This window comes from Aythya ferina, assembly GCF_964211825.1.
Source record: "Aythya ferina genome assembly, chromosome: 21".
In the NCBI taxonomy this organism is placed as follows: domain Eukaryota; kingdom Metazoa; phylum Chordata; class Aves; order Anseriformes; family Anatidae; genus Aythya; species Aythya ferina.
Window position 1 is genome coordinate 4,628,301 of NC_140319.1, and position 22,569 is coordinate 4,650,869.

The following is a 22,569-nucleotide window of genomic DNA, read 5'->3' on the forward strand; positions in this document are numbered from 1 at the left end:
TGTATTTCAAATAGTTCTGTTAAATGTGCTGTTTGCTACCTGGGAAGGAACCATATGATGCAAACAACACAATGCCAAGTGACACCAGTGGGGATGTCACCATGGCTGACCCCTTGGTTGGGCAAATTGTGGAAGCTGTGCACAAGTCTGCTGGGACCTGAGCAGTCAGCACGTGAAGAGAGAATCTGTGAATTGTTTAAATGCAGACATTTTGCCTGTACTCACTGAGGGAGGGTGAGGAGTATGGCATGGTGTTTTACTACACATTTTCAGGGTGATCTTTGGATTCTGGACATTAGAGGTTAAGTGCCCTCATATCAATGAAAGAATTAATCTCATGGGCTCTGATACATCCTTTCCAGTAAGGAGAATTGTCTCTGCTGTTTTGCACTTCATCTGTTTCAAATGACTTGTGTGAAAACAGGAGGTTTCTGACTCAGTGACCAGAGAAGCCAGCAAACTTCATGATTTCTCCTGATTAAGGGGTCTCATTATTAGCCTTTATGTTCCTGTCTCATCTGCGTTAAAACTGCAGAATGTAGGCAGAGCTTTCTGTTGCAAAGTACAGTGTAAAAGCTGCACCCCCAAAATACAATGATTTGGCCTATTTTCCTGTTACTAACTGTAAGAGATGCAGTCCCTACATTTTTCTTAGACCAGATCTTAAATGTAGTATTGTTTGCAGCACAGTGTTCAACTGTGAATGTATAATATTAATACCTTTATTTTAATCTGTGCAACCACAGCATGAAGGAACATCCCATATTAATCTCCTAATTTAAATTTGAAATGAAGAAAACTACCCCAACACTGGGAACATAATTCATTGATTGTGCTGGCTGGGTTCCAGCAGTGTAACTCATTACATTCTGTCTGCATCACATTCTCCTTGCTGCTGGTGGCTTTTTTTTTTGTGGGTTGTTGGCTCAAATTCTTGTGCGGTCTCCGCAGCCTGACTACGCATTTTTAATGTAAGTGGAAAAGTGCTAGAAATGACTAAGCATCTCTCAAGGAAAGCCATTGGGTTGCTGGTTAGACCCGGTACAGCACGATGTGGGTGGGTTAGAGGTGTGCCCTGTTTCAGCAGTTGTGTGCATCCTCCTCCTTGCTACCTCCTATCCCAGCTGCAGGGCTGGTTTTGGGGTGCAGGTGGTGGGCTGGAGCCCCAGAGCTGCAGCCATGGGGAGCATCTGTCAGATCGGGGCAGTGGCAACAGGAAAATTTCTCTGCCTGGACCAGCAGTGACCTCTTGTGGGTGGCGAGGCTGCCTGGGTGTCAGCAGCCAGCACTCTGTTGTAATGAACGCAAAGGTGGGGAAGGGAGTTTGGATTTTGTTGGCTGTGTGGTGGAAACGCACAGCTATTCCTGGTGTCAGTCTCCTGTCGTGCTGAAGCTGTGATGTGGAGGTGTCCAAATGGTTGTGGAGCGATTCAGACTCTTCTCTCCCCTTGGTGAACCCAGAGCTGGCTTCTGAACCCACCAGAGGAGCAGGAAGGAGTGGGAGCAGGACTTGCATGCAGGTACCTTTTCCATGACATCTCCCTGTTTCTGCCAAAAGCTGTCTCCCTGCTTTGGCACTAAATTGAGAGTTATGAAGTACTATGCCAGCATCATGGCTGTGACATGCAAGAAGGGCTGGGGGGGGTCTCAGCCCCTAGTAATCACTTAAAAATCCGGAGGCATAAACCAGGTTCCCACTTAATAGACGACTGTGCCCAGCTTCCTGGCCAGCTGCAAAGGCGAAGTTAAAAAAACAAACCAAAATCTTATTGAAGCCTTTTTTTTGCAAAGTCAGTAGGCTACATCTTGGTTAGTGGAAGTGAATTTGTCATTACAGCTCAACTGATGTTTTGTAAGATGCAGGGGGCAGCCTGTGTGTCAGAAAGCTTTCTAAGTAGCTAAAAAAAGAAGAAATTGTGTCCTTCCACCAAGTAGCAGGTTACTTCACCACCCTGTGACTTTGACTTCTCCCTGCTCTGAGCTATGCACAACGCTTCCTTTGAATTGTCATGTATTTTTAGGCAGTTTGCAAATCTTTCTGTTCCCTGGACAGCTGCGGATTCCCTGGGACTGACAGGCAGACAGCTGCACCGCTGCCCTGCGATTAAAGGTAATGACACCAAAATTACAGGAATGCCAGAGAGATGCTGGCGGTGGATGGATGCCTTGCACACGGAGAAGTCAAAAAATAGAAGGTAGTGAAAATCTTGAAGTTATCTGCCTTTTATTACTCAGTTTTGGAGCATTATCTCTGCATGCCTTGCTGCTGAATGATGACTTGTGTGTGCAGATTAACCGTGTCCCTATTTTCAGGAAGCAGGAAGAGATCCCGTGCCTGTCCTATTAATTTCTGATTGCCAAGGGCAAAATGTATCTCTGTAAAACTGGACAACACCAAAATTTGCAGCTCTACAAACTTGTGGTTGCAAGTCAGGTATTCTCTGCTATCCAATTCTAAAAGAGTTTAAGTCAGGCCATAAGCTGTGGAAATAAATTGTCTTGCAAGGCTTCAGAATTAAGCTGTATTGTAGAGCTACATCAGTCACACACACACACACTCCCTCCCTCCCAAAAAGCAACTTTCAGGATCCGGGACTGGAGATGAAGTGGTTTTTCTGGATGTTTGTGCTAGGTGGGTGAGCCTGTCTCCTTTCTTTTGTGCTATAAAAGTGGGGGAAGGGAAACTAAGGAACAAGGAAGAAGCCAAAAACATAAGAGCAAGCTGTGGGAATGCAGCCTTGACCAAAGAAAAAAAAAAAAAAAGATAATTGTTTTTTTGGGGAGGTCAGGTGGTAGCTAAAGCAGGCCTGGAATAATGATTAGTTAGAGCTATATTAGTGTCAGATTGTGTGCAGGGGAAACACAAGTTGCTGCAGCTTCCTTTTCCTATAAAGAACATACAGAGGGCATCAGGCTCCACAATAAACTTCTGCTAAATGCACTTCTAAATGTAGAAGCCTGCTTGATGGAAGTTAACTGAGTGTTAAAGGTCAAAAAGGTATGTAGGAAAATGGTTCAAAACAGTGACTTTTAACACAGCAAATGACGGATCCATCAAGGTGACCAAGAAGTATGCCAAGCCCGTATGTTGCAGGAGAATTAGCAAATACAATTTTAAAATGTGCTGAAGTTCCATCCACTTCTTGGAAAGTGCTGGTGTGGCTTGTACTTGGATGTGAATCTGGGGCAGAAGGGATGGGTTTGGACAGCAGAGGAAAAGCAGCTGCGAGATGGTTTGTAGTAAAATGGTAATAGCAGAAAAAATAGAGTGAAGTACTGGTTATCCTGAAAAACATGGTTGTAAAATGGTGGTTTTTTAGTATAAGGTAGCAAAAATACATGATTTAAAATGTTGAGGAACCCCTTCCCTATTTGGAAGATGGGGATGTAAAACTGAAACAGCATCGTGGCAAAAAGCACTGCGCAAACAGAAGACGTTTCTGTTAGGAATAGGTTTTCTGGGGTATGTTGGATGGCTTCAGGCTCCTAGGATAAGGTGAGGTGGGGGATAAGGCACCTGCTTTTGTGGGTTAGATAAACCTTGCTAAAATCTGTGAGCTCAGCTGGGATCCTCTGTTGCTCCTGCTGGGGGAAGGATTAAGCTGTTTTAGGGAACGGGACACCTGAACCAACAACGAACTTCACTGGAAACTGAGCACATTGCTACCAGAATCAAAGCTGAGAGAGATGAGTTACCTGCGGGGAAGCCAAGGAAGTACCAGCAAAGTGAACCAAGTTGATTTATGACAGAAATACGAAATGTGCTTAACGTGGTAGTGAACCCCGGTTTGTGCCTGCTTAGGGGTGTCTGCCTTGCAGGTCCACGAGGTACGGTGTGAGCTGGGGGTGTTGTGGAGCGAGGAAAAGGTAAAGAGAAGGAAAGCAAAAGGGGTCGGGGGGCGTCCCGCTGAGTTTGGGGGGCTCTGCCTGGGCTGCGGGCGAGCTGCGCGCTCTGCTTGCGGAGGAGAGGAAGCAAGCATGGCTTCGGGACGAGAGTTTAAAATAAAAAAAATAGAGAGAGAATAAACCCAAGGGCACCGAGCCGGCCCTTCCCCTTCCCTGCCGGCAGCTGTGCGCCTCTCCCTGCGAGCAGAGCCGGCTGCGGGCTGGGGGGGCGCCGCCGGGGTGTCCGGGGCGGGGCGGCGGCAGCGGGGCTGCGGAGGGCGCTCCGCCGCTCCCGGCCCTTCCCTTCCCTTCCCTTCTTTTCCCATCCCTTCCCTTCCCCTCCGACCTTTTGCCGGCTGGGTGCTCGCTTGGGCTCCCCGCGATGCCCCGGCCGCTGCCCCCGACGGAGCTGTACGCGGCGGAGCGGGCGGTGGTGCTGGTCTCCTGCCTGCTGTCCTGCCTGGGCTCCAGCCTCCTGCTCTGCACCCATGCCCTGTGGCCGGAGCTTCGGACGCGTCCCAGGCAGCTCCTGCTCTACCTCTCCTTGGCCGACCTCCTCTCAGCCCTCTCCTACTTCTACGGGGTGCTGCGGGACTTCGACAGGACGTCGTGGGACTGCGTGCTGCAGGGCGCCCTGTCCACCTTCTCCAACACCAGCTCCTTCTTCTGGACCATGGCCATTGCCCTCTACCTCTACCTCACCATTGTGAGGGGCTCGCCCACGGGGGCCGGCTTGCTCTGCTGCTTCCATGCGGTGAGGTGGGTGCTGCCGGACGCCCCGGTGAGACGTGGAGCCCGTGGGTGCCCCGTGTGCGGCACGCTGCGCTCACGGCACCCACATGCTCCTTGGGGATGCCGTGCCCTTCTCGAGTTCCTTCTGACCAGGGGTTTTTCTGCTTTGGGACTAACCAGCCCTGCTTGTTCCCCCCCCCACTGCACCCATGGGAAGAAGTAGAGACGTGGAAAAGTTAAAACGGGTTGCTTAAGTTGCAAAGATAATGTGCCAGTGGCTTAAAATCCTGGCTTCTCCCCCTCCACAGCCTGCTCTGACACCCTAGTAATAATAACCCAAAACTTGTGTTTGCACTCCTTGCCTGCTGCTGCCCAAGCTCCCGCGTTTGGGATCCGTTTCCCGGATTTCCCGTGTCAGCGGGCTCTGTTTGTCCTCCCCCTTCCCCTAGCAGGTTGCTGTAACCCAGCGCTCCTAGGGGAACCCAGACCGCAAGCGAGGAGGCTGCGAGAAAAGCGCTCTGAAGGTTGTTTTGGCATGTTTGATTGAAAGCCAGACAAAGCAGCCCACAGTGTAGCTCAGTGTCTTGGTTGCTGCTGGTTAGTGAGCTGATTTTCCACATCATGTTCAGTAAAAGCCTTCATTATGCAATTTGAGCTTGTGTGATCATGTGCTTACCTCCACGCCGAGCAAAACAGTGATCCCTTAGTGCTCTGGGCTGCCAGGCTTTTGCACTAAATTATACAAGGAATGATTTCTTAAAAAAAAAAAAAGTGTAAGGGCAAGCAAAGGAATGGGTTTTATTTGTTCTGTTTCTCAGTGAAATATTTGTCACCTCTTATTGTCAACAGGGTGACTTGGGAGATGATTGAGTTAGAGCTAAGTAAAGATGGGGCAGTGACAGACATTAAGGTTAAGAGGGAATCAGGGAGGACAGGAATCCTGCCCCACCTCTTGTAATTGCTGCTTCATGCTCAGGTCTGCCTGCGAGCAAGCCCGAGGTGCCTGCACACACGTGGCCAGCCACACCAGCACGGGGTGCAGGAGATGAAGTGAGATGCAATGAGACAGGAGGCAGCTTGTTTTCTTTTTTTTCCTTTCAATTGAGGATGATGTTGCACTGGGTGACTTGCGGAGAAGAGGAATTGCTGCTGAAGACCTGCACGGGGCTGAGGGAACAGAAACAAGGAGCCTGACTTCTTCATGGGCGTGCTGTTTGCATCAGGCTGCATCAAAGAGCTGCTGCAAACCTGCCCCGCTTGTAATTTCCCTGTCTGCTAATTGCTCGCAGTGTGAGCTCGGTCTGTACTTAAACATCTCCGCCTGGTTTAATCCTGCTCGGCCTCATCGGGTACAGGGTGCAGAAGGCAGCTCGGGGAGGCTCAGCGAGCTGCTGCTGGCCCTGACCTGTGCGCTCCTTCACAGCAGTCAAATCCCAAGAGCACCGTGGCGCTGTGAGAGAGGAAGGGAGTGTTCAAACTCAACTTCCTCCGGGTGAATTTGCTAGGTTTATTTTCAGGGCTCTGCAGTCAAAATCAAATGCCATCTTCTGCTCTAGGTGTTGCTCAGCTCTGCTTGCCCTGTTTAAAGGGCAGCGTAGATAGCTTTCATCTAAGTCCTATTTCCAGGTTCTGCTTGATAAGTGGTGACTCCCATTCTGTGTTCAAAGAGTCTTCTTGCTTTACAACCTGCGTGCAAAGCAGGGAAAACAAGTGAGGACCTGTCCTCCGCCCAGCCCCTCCTGACACATCCTCCTTCCTGCATTGCTGTCACTACCTGACAGCTCCATCAGAAGCACAAATTCTGGATGTTGTGCTCAGCAGGGGCTCCCCCCATACTTTTCAGTGCTTCAAAGCCCTTCTGGGTGTCTGCCTTGCTTTTGGCCAGAAAAATCTTGTGCTACACACACAGGAATTTTTGCAACTCGTATGGAAAGATCCTAGCGTGTGCACTAGCTGCGGGGAGTGGGCAAAATAAGAGGGCAAAAATAGGTGATTCTCTAAGGATTTAGAGATAAGTTTACACATTTTTGTCTAGGCAAGAACATGGGACTTCTTTTTTTTCCTTTTATCACTTGACACGTTGCTGACATGGTCACGCCATGTGAAGAGCTGTGCTGAGACGGGCGTCTGGCAGGGATGGAAGGCAGGACGGGGTTGGTCGTGCACAAGTTTTCCAGCCCTCTCAAGCAGTTGCTCATCCGGGGCACATGTTTGTAGCAAGGCGTGCTCGTTTAACATTGAGCATAACCAGAGACTCTGTTCCTTAGCTGAGCAGAGCCTGGCTAAGTGTGTGTTGGAAGCTACTACCTGGAATTTTGTTTTTAGGGAAATCAGGACGTTGCAGGGGATGAAACCTGATGAACGGGTTTGTTCCTCACCAAGTTGAGTCACGGTAACGCATGCACCTCTTTTAGAGCTAGACTGGGCAACTGCGGGCCCTGGTTTGTTTTTAAATGCGTGTTGAGCTCAGAGGAGATTTGAAAACAAGCTTGCAGTTAGCTTTGAAAATATTTGTAGTACTTGTAAGCTGCAAGTTCTGGCATTGGGAGTATTTCCAGGCTACCTCACTTGTTCTGGGTTTCTAAATGTCAGGCATCTTTTGGCTGGGCAATGGTTTCTTTGCTCCGAGAGCAGCTGATCCAAACTCAGGGCAAGGAGTGGGCCAGATCCCACCTTGGGATTGCTTCTTGCTTTGTCTTCGATAGTGGTTGCTGTCGACCTCTGAAGTGTTTGCATTTCATGAAAGGGCTGTGCAGATGCTTGTAAGCATATATATACCTATATGGAACACTTGAGACCCTTCCATGTATAATTTATTGTATCATACATCTGTGCTGTCACGACTGTGTCAGTGCCAGTAATACACTTCAGAACAGGACAGTTGAAGTCCCTAAGCCTTCCCTATGAGGTGCAGGGAGCTCTTAGATTTTGCTGTGGTTTTGTCTCCTCGTTCAGAAAAAGCTGTAGGTGGTAAGGCCAAGCCAAGGGACGCTACCTGGTTGCTGCTGCCTCGGCTCTTAAATTCTCTGGGAGAAGTCTTTGTATAGTACCAGTGGCTTGGTACTAGCATACTACAGACTCAGTTAATGTTTGGGTAAGAAAATGCAGAAAATAAACCGGTCATATATTTGGTCTGGGGTTGTGCTACAGCATGTGCTCGAAGCTCTTTCCTCAAGTTGGCTTGGATCCCCAGAAGCCTGATATTTCTCTTGAAGAGTAAAAATTCCGGTTCCCATCAGGAAGCACCTGCAGGTTGCTGTAGGATGGCTGCTTATCCGACCTGTGCAGCCCAACAACTGCAAATCTTCCCTGCTTGCAGGAGCCAGTAGGGGAGGAAGCACCTGTCCAGAGTAAATCAAAACGTGGTGGTAAGCAATCCGACCTCAGGCACACTGAGGACAAGAAAACCAGCCCAGCGTGAGTCCTTGCCTTACCTCATATAAATGCAGCGCTTGTGTTGATCTGGAGTGATGTGCTAGATTGGATAAATTTGTATTAATAGATTGCTGGGTGCTCTGTTAGGGAAATAAGTACAGTTGTATCTGCCTGAGGGATGGGATTGCCTCCTTTTATCTCCTGCACTGATGGCATTTAGATCTGAGAGGCCCAACCTACATAATTACACCGTGGGGCTCAAAGGAAAATTTCTGCCTCTTCATGCTATCTTGGATCCTTTTTAGTCCAGTCTTCAAACTTGCTTTGGGTGTGTGTAATGTATTATTTTCTGGCTCTTCTAGATAAGTATGAAGCATTGGTATTTTCCAGTCCTCGGTAATCTGTTCTGTAGGGGTTTTTAAAAATAATTTAATCATGAATCTCAGTTCTCCTTTTCCCCTTTTCTAAAACATTTTCAAATAAGCTGGAACTGATGAATTTCCTTGAAATGTCTGAGTATTTTCTAGATTCTTTCCAATTTCACTTCGGGTTTGTGATCCTTTGTGCTTAATGTTAGTTGTGATAACCTTCTGATCGCAATACACTCTTTAAAATTTTCTCTGTGAAAATTGAAGCTTAAATTAGGCTCCTGATGCGTGGCAGTTTTTTTTTCCCCAATCTTTCTTTTATTGGTTAGGTACTTGAAGACTTCTTTTTTTCGGTCCCTTGCTAGTGAGCTGTTACTTCATACTGTAGCCTCTCCTTATGTGTCTGTATGTCTTCACACTGTTCTTTTATATTTATAACTAGTAATTTGACCCAGTTTGATCTCCTCGTATCATTCTCTTTCAGTTTCAGGTCACTGTGGAGATCATTATTTAGGCAAATTAGTTTCTTAATACATTTCCTTTGTCCTGGTGCTGGACTGATTTGTGCTTATGTCCTTTAATATGGTTTCTTTAAGGAAGGGCCAGTTCTCTTGAGTGCTTATCCGTACCTCAGTGGTCAGTTCTTCCAGATATTGAAATGTGAACCTCTGAGCCTAGAGTCCTTGTTCTTGGGCCACTTTACTGTTTTTACCAGAATGAGAGGGTTTTGAGAGGTGTAGAAGGAATTTTCATGGTGGTGTTGGTGCCTGGTGTGTGTTCAGAAGGCTCTGATAACAGCACAAGGAGGATTCCCTGCAGCAGAGCTGTCCTTAAACACCACCACCAGTTGACTCCGAATATCTTATACCTTTCTATTTACACTTATTTTGTGTGTATATAGGTGATGTTAGGAGCATGATCCTGTCCATGTTCTCTATAGCTCCTCCAGGCCACCAGCAATACAAGTATGAACCAGGAATATGCTGAGACCAGTACAGCAGTGGCTTTTTCTTTGCGTCTGCAGAGAGCAGGGTGCTCATGCTGAAAGCTCAATCTCAGCTCTCTGAGGCATTTGCCATTTTTTGAGGAACTGTCCCTCGTAAGCTTCCTCAGAAACATTTTCTGAGGGTGAATGTGGGAAGGGCAGGTGATGTGATTTAGCTCCAGTGTTTCAGCCACGGGGTGATGTGTGAGCTGTACATCGTGGGCCGGGGCAGCTCTGTGAAGTCCTGGGTATTCACAGCCGATGGGAAGGGGCTGGGTGTTTTTACATCTGGGCTGGGGGAATCTTTTGATTCTTGCTCACGGCTTTTTGTGGGCAGCCCGAGCTGCTGAGTGACTTAGTCCATGTGTGTCACCGCAGTTATTTTTCTGCTAGGTGCTTCCCTATATCTGCCTCTGCTGGCGGGACAGAAGCTGATGTCAAAACACAGCTCCAAATGATGTGAAACTGGCTCCTCTTTGCTTCCCCAGCTTTAATGCTGTTACCGCCAGTGCTTTTCCTTGGGAAGAAACTTTCCCTTGGTCCTTCAGAAATGATTCTTGCTACCAAAATATTAACTACACCTCCATCAAAACAACAAAATAACCCCACCACTACTACTAGCACCACCATCAACTACAAAAACACAAATGATGCAATGAAATCGTGGATTTCTTTGTGTCACCTGTGCAAAGCGTCATGTAGGAATCAGTGTGGGGTTTGGTTGCTTGTTTTTTGAAAGCCATGAATGTGCCAGCTTGTTCTCGAATGGCTGGCTCCTGCAGGGTGGGCACGTTGTACTGTGCTGTGGCCTGCCAAATCCTGGATCTCACCTGCTAGATGTGCAGGCCAGGTCTCATTTCTGGTGCTCAGGTTGGCACATCATCACCTGCCCATCCTTTGTGTGTCCTCCAGGACTGAGATCCCAGATTCTTAGAGTGGATCCCAGGGAATTGAAGCGGGGACTGTGTGGGTTTGTGTTCCCCACCGGGTGCTGTCAGAGGCCTGCCTGTCACAGCCACATCCCTTAGGCTTGGTGCAGGAGTGCTGGCATCCTGCAGGAGGAATTGGCATCCTGTGCGATGAAAGATCCCTTCGTCTGTCACCCATTTCTCCCAGGGTATTGGGGGGACTAAATTGAGTGTGTTCTTAGCTTAACCTTGCTGCTCTTGTTCTTTCCTCAGCTGGGGAGTCCCCCTTTGCATTACGGTTGCGGCTGTTGCTCTGAAGAAGATTGGCTACGATGCCTCCAATGTTTCTGTGGGCTGGTGCTGGGTCAACTTCGATGCAGAGGATCGGGTCTTGTGGATGCTGCTAACGGGGAAAGTTTGGGAGATCCTGGCCTATGTGACTTTGCCAGTGCTCTACATCCTCATCAAGAAGCACATTAACAGAGCGGTGAGTACTTTGCTGCTTTCAGATCACATTACAGGCTTGCTGTGGGATTGTATCCTCCCACTCTGAAGATTTCACTATGTATTAGCAGCTACACAGGCAGGAATTGCTTCATAAACTGCTGAAATATGTCCAACTGCTGGGAGAAGCAGTACTGCTGAGTCAGGAGCCCGTAGCATCATTGCACAATGACTTAGCACCAGAAGAATGTAAAAGCCTCTTGAAAACTTAAGGGGTTACGAGATGAAATGTGAGTCCTGCAGTAGGAATTGAGACAGTGTGTGAAGGACGAAATTCAGCTTTTATCAGTCATCCATACATTTCCACTTGTACCAAGCCTGAATTTGGCCTCTGGACTGGCTTACCTAACCACAGTCATTTTAGGATTGCTAATGACAGCTTGCTTCTGAGTCCCTATTTGTACTTGCAGGCCTCAGAGGGTTCTTTGCTGCTGTTTATTGTGAGCACAAAGAATCCAGACATATTGGACAATACTTGCATAATAGAAATGAAATCTAAATTATGACATTGGCAGAAAGAGCAACACCTAATTAGTTGCATTAGAAAAAGAAATACGGAGAAGTGTCCTTCTGGAATGTGTTGCCATGCACACCTGCTTGCTGTGGTGAAGCTATGGCAGTAGTCATGGATAAACACAACTCTGGTGAGGGCAGGATTCCCCAGACAAGCTGGCAGAACAGCACAGTCCGTACAGGTCCCAAGGGACCCAGGGAAGGGAAGCTTGTAAGGCTTTGCTCGTGCCTGTCACCACTACAGACACAAGGCAGACAGGACTCAATGTTCCAGCAGCTGTTGAAGACAACAACGTGACTGCCTGGAAAGCTGATCCCCCTGCTGCTCTGCCAGGGACACGTGGCTGCTCTGCTCTCCCGTCCTGCTGAGAGCCACTCGATGCTCGTAGCGGGGTCGGAGCAGCAGCACGTGGGGCTTTCTGGGCTGGAGAAGCCCTCCTCTAGGGGCTTCACACTTCCAAGGAAGAGCAACAGCCGGCCAAGGCTGGGTTTGGGCTGTACCTTTGGGTTTTGCAGGGTTGGTTCTGGCATGGTTTGAGATTGTGGAAGTATCTGCTGTGGGGGAGGCATGTAGTGGGCATATCAGTCTTTCTGAAGGAGAGCTGAGGAGTCACACCTGGGATTACTGGAGCCCAGGAGAACACTGCATGAAAGCTGTGTGTGCTCGGTAGCCCTGGTGGGAGGAGAAATAGTCTTCAGCAGGTGAGCTGTCCTGAGATTTAATCTCTTCGCCTATGTTGCCATCCTGGCATTCATGATCATGTGTCCCTGCAGGTGCTCCATGGGTTGTGGTGCCCTGCTCTCCCCCATCCAGGATGCTGCATCCATCCAGCAGCTTCCAGCATGGAAAGATCTCGGGGCCTTGTACGTCCAACTGCCCTTATCCAGGGCATAGATCCCAGAAACATTTTACTACCTGTAATGTTAGAGAGGCTTGCTGCCTTGTTAAACCTATGGAAGACCGTTGCTAACAGTATATGGTCAGAAATCAAGCACCAGGTCCTGCACAGGGATTGCTGGATCATAAAAGTGCCCAACCAGGCACCAGGAGAGCAGGTTCCTGCAGCACTGATTTGTTTGTCTGACCCAGCAATGTAGGGTATAATAAAGCTCTAAGAAGGGCTGGATCTCCTTTATTTGCAACTCCTTGGCTTTAGCAGGAATGTTTGCATTAACAAGGGCAGTATGTGGCTCAAGACCAGTGCTGTGTAACTGCATCCATCAACTGCCCACAGGATGCAAAAACTGGGTTGGCTTTGGAAAGAATCCCCAGAGCTCAATGTCCTGAGTGTGTAGCCTTTTTGTTCACATTTTTGTCTTTCCTCCATCTCCACGGAAGCATGCGGCGCTCTCAGAGTATCGCCCCATTCTCTCAAGAACACCGCTTCAGCCCCGGACTTCCATAGCAGACAAAAAGCTGATTCTCATCCCTGTCATCTTCATCATCCTCCGCATCTGGAGCACTGTGCGATTCATTCTGACGCTCTGCAACTCCCCTGCAGTGCAAAACTCAGTCCTGGTTGTCCTGCATGTAAGTATTGGCCAGGCAGCGTGTTAGGAGGAAGGTCTGGAAGGGAGATAAAGCCTGGTTGCTCTCGACATCGCTTTCTGTGCCAGGATGCAGCTCAGGCTGGCACAACACATGCGCGATGCGGGAGCATCAGCTCCCTGGGATGCTCAGCAGTGCAGTTCCAGCATCATCTAGCGGACACTGAGAATAATTGCAGTGGGAGTTTGCCACAGGCACGCTGCTTGTAGGAGAAGCTGGGTGCCTGTCCTGGAGCAGCCGGTGCTGTTTTGGGGTTTGAGACTGTTTTTTCCTCTGTTTCCCTCGCTTAGGTGGAAGTTGCTGACAGCACTACAGCTGGTCTCACCTGACGTTTGCTGTTTTGGATGGGGGGGAGTGTTGGTACAAACAGCACTGGTTAATTCCTTTCTTGCCCCCTTGCAGGGGATCGGGAACACGTTCCAAGGAGGTGCCAACTGCATTATGTTTGTCCTCTGTACACGCGTGGTCCGGGCTCGGCTGCTCTCCTCTCTGTGCTGTTGCCGCTATGATGACTCGGGTTGGCCTTCAACAAGGTCGAGCAGCACCCGGCAGCGCCCAGACCCTGCTGGGAGCGAGGATGTGCCAGACCCCGAGCGGACGAAACCTCTGCTTTCCAGCACCTGAGCCTGTGCTGCCCACGGCTCTGCACTGACCTCATCTCTGGGTAAGCTGCATTTACACCACTTTGGGACCCAGTGCAAGAACTGGGGAGCTGCAGTTGGGGTGGAAGGGCTCCCCTGCGGGGTAGGAGTCTGCTCCTGTTGTGTGGGTTCCCTGTCTGACTGCAGGGATGACATGTGCATGTCTTCAGTACTGCGCAGTTCAGATGCATTTAGTGCCCGAAGTGTTCCTGGTATCATAATCCAATCCCTGCTGCCATTTATAGCAACAGGGGACTGGGGCTTGGTGACTCATGCAGGTTTATGTAAGAAATCTGCAGGAGCCCAACCTTGGCATCAGTTCTTTGTGGCTTGAGGTACAAGGTTTGACACTGGATGATGCACTTGATTTCGTCTGTGCAAGTGTCTTGATTCCTTGGGCTTGACCTAATGAGTGATAACTGAAGAACATGCAGGAGTTTCGGATAAAATCCAAACAGAAGCATTTGGGGCCGGGGCTCTGTGTGGGCTTCTGCCTGAGGCAGATTCTGATAGCACTCTTGTGTAGCTAAAGGTAGTAATTAAACTGGTAAGAGCAAGTTTGGAACAGCTGCAGCCTGGAGAGGAGGCTTGAGGGGATGTACTGTAGGTCTTTGGTCAGCTCTCACATATTTCTGGTTTGGTCCTCCCAGACCACAAAGCCTGAGAGGAAAAAAAAAAATCAGGCAGATTTTTTAAAAATCAATAAACAATTTTTTTTTTATCTGTATAACAAGGTTTTTCAGAAAGAGCAGAAGGCTCAGGAATTCCTTGGGGAGGGACGGCAGCTGCCAGGCTCCCACTGCTCCAGGCACCCAGCTGTTCCAAACCTGCTCATACTACTTTAATTTTAGTCACCTTAACAACACGCAGAAGAAACTGCATGGTACAGTGACCTCATGGGACTAGGCAGAGGCGAGTCCTCTTAACACCAAATCTTCACTTCAGGAAATAACTTCATTAAGATATGAATACATCTGAGCCCTCTTGTACAAGAGCTGTGTAGGCTTGGGAAGGTGGAGTCCTCAAGGGCTTATTAGCCCATTTCATGGGGCTGGAGAGGGGCTCAGTTCTTTAGCATCCCCAGAGCCTTTGAAGGCTAGATGCAAGCATCTTTTATCTCTGGTATAGATGACTTCAAGAAGTTTTGCCTGCTTTCAGAAGTTTTTTTCTTTTAAAACTTCTAACAGCTAAGTAGCAACCTTGGTAACTCAACCTCATGTTAACCCCATGTGGCTTTGAAAGAGGAGCTATATTAAAAACTGTTCTTGCAGAAAGGCAGGATAGTAAATCTTAAATGTTACAAGACTTAGAATTGTGCTGCATTCATTTTTTTTAGAGCCACCCCTGAAGAGATGGTAGTAATGTCACCAACTTGGCTGAAGGAGCAGGGAAAAGCAAAGCAAACAAAATCAAAAAAGACTCCTTGTTCTCAATTTCCCTTTTTCCATAACAGCAGAGTGCTGAGAAATGCTTTTGGAACAATGTGCAGCTTGACAGAATAACATGCCCTGCTCCTCGGGGTTCGGGGAAGCATGCTGGTTCGTGAAGATCAGCTATTGGCAACAGCACCTGTGCTGATACAAGTGGAAAATCTCTGACAGAAGCCTTCATGCAGGCAAGGCCAGGGAAGTAAAAACAGGCAACGGAGAGGTTCCTAGAAGTGTCTTTAGTTTCTAACGCTGCAGCTGATCACAGCCTAAATAGAAGCAGGGATGGGATAATGGGAGAGGAAGGGTCTGTGGTGGGCTGCAGAAATGCGTGGCTGCTCCTGGCAGGTCCCCTCCAGTCTTGGCATGAAGTGTAGGAGCGCAGCGCTCCCTGCAGCATCAGCTGTCTGGGAAGAGGTCTGAAGCCTTCCCTGTTGGGCATGGGCTGGAGAAGTTTGATTCTGAGCCTGTTTTCCCCCCATGCCTGTTTTCAGCTTCTGCAGGGCGATGCCCCTTGCAGCTCAGGCTGCAGCAGGCCTCTTGTCCTGCCCCAGAGCAAACCTGTGCACCCTGGTGCAGGAAGAAGGGGACGGTTCGGGATTTTAACTGTGCTTCATGTCGTGCAGGTGCAGGATCACCCCGGAGTCCCACAGAGGGAGCTAAAGGCTGGGGAGAAGCACCGCTGGAGTGGCCGAGGAAAATGAAGATGTCCCAGTCCTGGGCGTGCAGATCCCAGCTGCGGTGGTCCTGAACTTTGCTCAGGATCTTCTGGAAGATGCTGTTTGGCTGCGCTCCAGGCTCCTGGATTTCTTCCCTCCTTCTCCTTTCCTTCCACCATAAATTTTAAAACTGTTTGGGGTTTTGCTTTTCTGTCTGACAGGGCAAAGATGTTGTTGTGAGTTCTGGGGTCAACAAATAGGGGGATAGGGAAACTTTAGTAGCTGCTGGATGGGACTGTCCTGGGCACGGGTTTCAGTCCTGAGGTGTGAGGCCTCCCAGGGAGCTCTGACCTGGCTCCCATTTTTCACTTGAATACGGACGACGGCGTGCAGACTCATTTGTTTGGTGGCAATGGATGGTTCCTCTTCATGTTTTATTCCTCCCTGGTGGTCAGGGGTCATCATCATCACCAGGGTGCGTGGCGGCTGCATGCTTTTTGCCTCCTGGGGATATCTCAATTCCGCAGACTCCTGGTGCCGAGGGGCACCTGGGCTCAGCAGCCCGGCCTCCAGCGAGGACGGCCCTCACCGTCCACAGGAGGGTGCCTGGCACGTGCTGGCCTCGTGCTGGCCTCCAGCCAGCCTCTGCCATAGCACAGCCCACGGCCTGCTCCTGTCCTGGGAGTGTTTGTCCCGGGAGAATTGTATCAGGGCCAGGGAGAGGATGGTTTGTTGGTTGAAGATACTGCGTTAATTTATTTACAGCTCCTCCCTTGCTTGTGTTTTTTGTTTGTTCTTTTTTTTTTTTAATATTTTCTCCAACTTCTACAAAATAAAGTTCCGTTTCTTTACCGAGATGTTGTTCAAGCATGTTGTGATGGGCCTCTCGGTGCCTTGAAGGATTTGGGTGAGGGGCTGTTGCGAGGTCAGTCTTCAGGTTTCTTGTGTGTCTGGCGTAAAGGCTGGCCAAGGCATGTGTCAGAAGACAAATCTCTTCTACTGATACGTAAATGAATATCTCTTCCTATCATTTTATACATATAGAAATGTAAACCTTTAATCAGTCTGAGCAAACCTGTCCACTGTTATCCATTATGTTCAGTTCCCCCAGCTTATTGCTATGATCTGTGGAAAAAAAAGTGTGTGGGACTTGTTTCCCATAAATTCTGTTGACCTTACAGGCTGTGGTGCTTCAGCTGTGTGAGATTACAAATGTTACCTAATCGTGAGATTACCGACTGATTTTTCTCCAGATGAGGCCACGCTGTAAGGTAGGTGGGACTAATGCTGGGCACGGCTGGAGCTTTCCCAGGGCTTGCCCAAATAGAGAAAATTCAAGTCTTTATGGAAAAAAATGGGCAGTCTGACAATAGTAGTGCTGTGTAAGTCGCCGTGCATTCACAGCTGTGAATGAACTTTACTCAGATTAAAACTTTGACCATTTTACAGAGCTAGAAGCAGCCGGGGCCCTGGAGCAAGGAGTGGTGCTGGCCCATGGCTATATTCAGAACTGATTGAGCAACAGTCTGTGTTACTGATTGATTGCACAACGCTTCCCATGTGAGGTATTTGCTGCTCTGTGGCTTATAGCTGTGCCCCAAATTTGAGTGGTTGATCCTAAAATGTTCTCTGCTGGAGGCCTGCTGCACGGCAGGCGAGGAAACGAGCCTGGATGCTGCAGAGAGCAAGCAGAGGGAAAGGTGTTTGTTCTGCAGCGTTAGAAGTGACTGAAAACCCCTTGAGGTATTTTGGCTGCTCTGTCAGGGGGGTTGCATCAACGCCCTGCCTTGTGCCTGCATTGCAAGCCTTTGAAAAAAAGTTATCTTGTATGTCAAGGGTTGTCTTTTAGTTTATCCTCTATACTGCGATGTCTTTTTGCCCCTTGGAGCTCCTGTGCTCAGTGTGCTCCAGTGCATGGACCTGGGGTTGGGGCAGAATGAAGGGCAGGAGCCGTGTGCTGGCTTCCAGCGACCATCCTGGGAGGGCTTTGGAGCTCACAGAGGTTTGAAGGATGCCAAGATGGAAAGAGCTGTGGGGAGGGTGCTGGCTGCCTGTTACGGACCGTAGGAGGGGAGCCAGAGGAGGGGAAGAAAGAAAAGTTGGGGCTGCAAAGAGCAGAGCTTGTTAAACAGAAAGAGCTGAAGGGCAACTGGGCAGGAAAGATGAAAGCGACTTGAGGTGGTTGGAAGGGGAGGACAAAAAACTCTTAAACAAAATTTTAAGGACTAGTTTGCAATCAACCCTCAGAGTGGAGGAGAGTGGTCTGTGTGGAGGAGGCAGGTGTGGGATGCAGGGACAGATCGGATGGAATACGACAACAAACTTTGAAATGAGGGGAATAAAGAACAAAAAGCTGTAGTGGCTGCAGGGTGCTTGCCCACACTGCTTCCTAAGGCAGGAGTGAGTTAGAACTTGGTGAGTTCACCCCACACCATTGCATTCATCTGCTGACACTGGTTTGGTCATTGCAAAATACCATTCCTCCTTTTCTTTTCTTCTCTTCACGAGACATGAGTCTAATTGTGCAAGGTGAGCCCTGGCTCCAGGAGTGAGCCAGGGGTTCTGTAGTGTGAGAGGGTTTAGGCAGCCTTTCACTTTGGGAAACCTGGAGCTTGTGGGTTTAATGAACCATCTGCTTCCAAGCAGAGGATGAATCTCTTGTTGCTAAAAGCAGAAGAGCTTGGAAAACTAATTTCTGGCTGTGTCACTACTATCTCCTCTCCTCAAGAGGAAGAACTGTTCTGGAGATGAGACCTGAGTGCAATAATGCTGCCAAAGCGAACATTTGCATTGTACAAATCACTTCTGCTACTCAGAAGCAGCAAGATGTCTCTAGTGCTGGGCTGAATGAATTCCCCAAGTCTTGTAGCCTGTGAAAAACCACAGGGAACCACAGGAATCGATGCAGGGTGGCGTGAGCTGGCAAAAGGTCTTGCTGGCATAGTCAGTGCTTCTGTCCTGCACAGAAAAGTGAACCCACTGAGGTCCAAGAGGGCAGCGGGGGTATTTTGAATGGTCGGGTGCTTCTGCTGAACAAAGTGCAGGTGGAGCTTTAATGTCCGGGCATTCCGACACTTCCCAAAGCATCTGCTGCATCTCACAGCCATGCCAATGGAGAAAGGACCGGACAGCTCCCAGTCCAACTTATCAGGGCGTGACACGGTAAGTTTACAGACCTGCCTGCTCCTCTGTGCTTATTTGGGGGATGCGTGGGGGATTGTGGCTCTTCTGAGATGGCCTTCGACAGTAGCTGTGGAAAGGAGAGAAGGATGCTACCCAGTATTACCTTTGTGCAGCAGAAACAGGGTCTTGATTACCTCGGAGTTGTAGAGCTTCTTGTGTGTCAGTGTTTATCTGCAGGATGTGCCTGTTTAATCCAGCACCCTGGGTAGGCATTCAGGCTGCCATGTCTGCCTCTTGCTTAATTGCCTGGAAGCCATGGATGCAGCTAATAAAGCACTGCCTGTATACAACTCGTCTGCAGGCAAATCACTTGTTACCTAAATTACGGTCTCGCCAGTGGTAGCTCAGGGCTGCGTTTGATATTGATTTAGCCTTGCTACACATGCAGTTCCTTCCCAAGGAGCAGGTGAAAAGGCTGCCAGTAGCAGTCCCTGGGCGTGTTGTGCTGCGGGGTGTCTGCTAATGAGGCTCCTTACCGCAGGTACTGCCATCAGCAGCATCACCAGCCCCTAACCTAACCACAGCTTTTCCACTGCTCGCTGCTGATGCACTCAGCTGCATCTGTCTCCAGCAGATTTACTCTCCTGGAAACGAAGCCTCACCTCTAAATGATGCTTGCCCCCTCTTGCCAAAGGTGGCAGGGCTCTGTAGGATCCAGCTCTGAGCGCAGACAGTCGAGCTGGTCGTAAATAGTTCTCTGCATACTTGCATGGGAGCTCATCGTGCAGTGGACAAGTGCAGAGGAGAGAAGATAACAAAGCTGGGTTAATGCCTCCAGGCAAACGCACTCCATGCTCTAGCAGATGTAAGAAGCTTAATATGTGCGGCAGCTGAAATGAGAAAAGTGCCTGTAAAATTCCTGTGAAGTTGTCTCTGCTCTTTGTTCAAGTCCAACGGGATCTGAGCGGTTGGAGGCAATAGTTATTTCCCTGCAATTACTGCGAAAGTTCAAGGAGAAGTTTGTTCACAATCCTGTCCTCCTTCATTGATATCTCCCAAGCTCAGGGCCAATTACCACCTCAGGGAGGTTGTTGCCAGACTCCTGCTGTGATTGGCAAATATTCAAAGTGCTCTACTGTCATAAGCAAATATTTATTCTCTGATGAAGGATTTCTGATGGCAAATACGTGTCCTGTTTGATTTCCGTCTATAACAAGGTTATTTCTTCAAACTCGGGGAAAGAGTTTATAAACTGTGACAGATGTCTTCTTTCGTATGATCACTGGATATTGGAGTGGCTGCCTGCCTGCCAAGAGCTCCCAGAAGAATGACACTAGCTTCAAAAAGCAGAGATTTTTCATGAGAAGCTTGTCCTTCAGAATTCCCCAGCCGTGGGGCAGAGCGAGTCACCTATGAAGCTTTTTCCCTCTTCTGACCCAAGATCTATGAGTGAGCTATAACCTGTCCCATTTATTTTGGGGTACTTTGAAGGGTTTTGAAGGTAACGTGAAAAGCTGAGTTAGCTCCAAGTGTCCCTGTTGGTGCCAGCTAGCTGCAATCCCTCAACGGGAATGCTGAGGCAGGATGAGAGTTTTTGAGCTAATGAATATTCTGGTTTGCATCTCTCTTCAGTTAAGACCCCCAAGGGATATGTAGGGCCATGATGCAGGAGCAAGCTTTTGGGATGTGAGCCACTGAGAATAGTTTCCATCAGAAAATACTGAGTGGGCTATGTGGGTCCTGTGGGTTCCAATTTACCACAATCTTCAAGCAAACAGTGTCTTTAGGTTGTTGGCTTACAAAAAAAAACAGGAAGGGACAAATGACAGCAAGTCTAGGGACCGAGTCACACTGTCCCGAAGTAGCAGGGCTCTGTTCCCCTTCCTATTTTTAGGGCAGGCTCTCTTGCCAGTTTTTCTTATGACAAGCTTTGCAGGCTGTGCTTGCAGTTTGAGCTGACACCTAGTTAGTGTGTCCGCCCCTGCAAAGGGCTACACAGAGCAATTCTTACTGCCAACAGCATCGTAGCGTTCATATCAGTAGCTGCAGCAAGTAATCGTGGAAGCACAGTGGGAACCTGACCAGCATCATCTGAGCAGCTGGACCATTCCTAACCAGCACTTTCTGCTCTGATTCATCTCATCTTTTACAATACCTCATATAAAAAAAAAAGTGAAAGGTATTCAAGGACTTAAAAACCCAACAAAATGCTGAGTGTAGAGTGACTTCACCACCCAGGAGGGAGGCTGCGGCCACTCGAGGCATGCATGCAGGTCGCGTGAACACCTCTGACTCAAGAGATGCATTTTTTAAGCTGGGTGCTGAAGACAGCCCAATAACAACATGGTTTCGTTCTAGTTGTTCTTGCTGCCAGGGGTATCTATGAACTTTGCATTTTGCTGATAAACTTTAGGAATTGTAGTTAATTGTTAACTAAGTCCTGTGCTATTCAAAGTAGCCTCCTCGTGTAGGTGGTTAATACTTAGCCGGCAGCATGGTACACCGTGTGTGGAAAGAAAACGAATATGATTTGCTGTAAAAATGACATGTTCTGTGCACTGTCAGAAATAAACCTGAGAAGGAAAAACCTGCAATCTGCTCTTTTGGCCATGGGGAGAAAAAAAAAAAAAAAAGAAAAGAAAGAAAAAGTATGTATTTAGTTGCCTTTGATTTTTCTTGCCCCACCAAAAAATATGAAATGATGTATTTAAGTAGCAGCCAGTGCTATTCAGCCACTGTTCAGTGGTAATGGGTTATTTTGTTTTTATAATGACTACCTGTGATTTTTAACTGGAATCAGCCAAGGTTTGTGTAAAACTGAACGTTCCTGATGCCAGTGCCTGGCGTCGTTCTTCACCCTCGCTGTGCGGGCATTGCCCTGGCTGCCTTGCTGGGTGCGGAGCTCCTGGAAGACAAAATTTTGGGGCTCGAGGAAGGGCAGCACACCTGGTGGCATCCACATAGTTTGGGGTATCTGCAGAAATTGGATGGCTGCATGAGCTTCCCATAGCGACCTCCTGTGTCATCCAGTAATGCAGAGAAGAAGCCTTTGTGCTCTCCTCACGTGTTCATGTTGCCCACAAATCCAAGTTTTAATGTGGAATTCTTCAATGTTTTTTCTCGTCTTGTTCTCTAATGAGCCAAAGCAATTACCAGCCCTGGCTAACCATGGTGTTACTCACCGCAGTGCTTTACCGTGCTCACTCTGGATCACTGAGCAGTGTTTGCACTTCCAAAATCGCACGCTTAAAGGTGTTCTATTTCTGGTCCTGACCAGGATTCCTCTGGCAGAGGTGGCTGCAGGATGCAGGTTCTTGTGATGCTCAACGAGAACCTGCAGCATTGTTCTCTCTGAATCCATTCCTGCTCTCCCCTCAGGTCTCTGCATTAACCAGTTGCTGAAGGTATTTCTTCCCATCTCTCTTTCAATCCTTGTTTCTCTGAGATTTATTTATTTTTTTTTTAATATTATTTGCATTGTGGCTCATGAATTGGATTACCTCACTGAATTTCACCTGTCAGTGTTATAGATGCTTCTAGATGTTAAGCTCTTATTTCATTTACTTTCTTTGAGGCCACGACTTAGACTAATTAGGTAATTTTTCAGAGTAAATAGTAACAAAGCTATTTTAAAAAACAAAGACAATCCCTTGAGGGTTGGGGTTGAGGATGTGGAAAAAGCCAAATCTATCAGCAGCTCTCATCTTGCTGTTCTATTTCTATCGAATGGTCTTTGCCCTGCAAAGCTTCTTCCTGGGAAAAATTACTAATGGGTGCAAAAAAGACATTCAAGGACATGCAAAAGAGAAAAAAAAATGCTGAGTATAGGTTCTGTGTGCGATGACTTCACCGCACAGGAGGGAGGCTGCGGCCACTCGAGGCATGCATGCAGGTCGCATG

General features: G+C 48.4%; 1 protein-coding gene across 2 annotated transcripts; it reads left to right on the top strand.

Moving 5' to 3' along the window:
• Window positions 1-4,140: 4,140 nt before the first annotated feature.
• Window positions 4,141-16,401, top strand: GPR157 (G protein-coupled receptor 157). 2 transcript variants are annotated; one of them, XM_084494929.1, is made up of 5 exons: window positions 4,141-4,644; window positions 10,527-10,740; window positions 12,610-12,801; window positions 13,222-13,483; window positions 14,914-16,401. In XM_084494929.1, exons 1-4 carry the CDS (start codon window positions 4,268-4,270, stop codon window positions 13,441-13,443), a joined length of 1,005 nt encoding a protein of 334 aa, XP_084351055.1. In that variant the 5' UTR covers window positions 4,141-4,267; the 3' UTR covers window positions 13,444-13,483; window positions 14,914-16,401. The 2 variants fall into 2 exon arrangements, with proteins under 2 accessions (XP_084351055.1, XP_084351054.1); XM_084494928.1 differs by having other exon boundaries at window positions 4,142-4,644; window positions 15,514-16,401.
• Window positions 16,402-22,569: the final 6,168 nt, after the last annotated feature.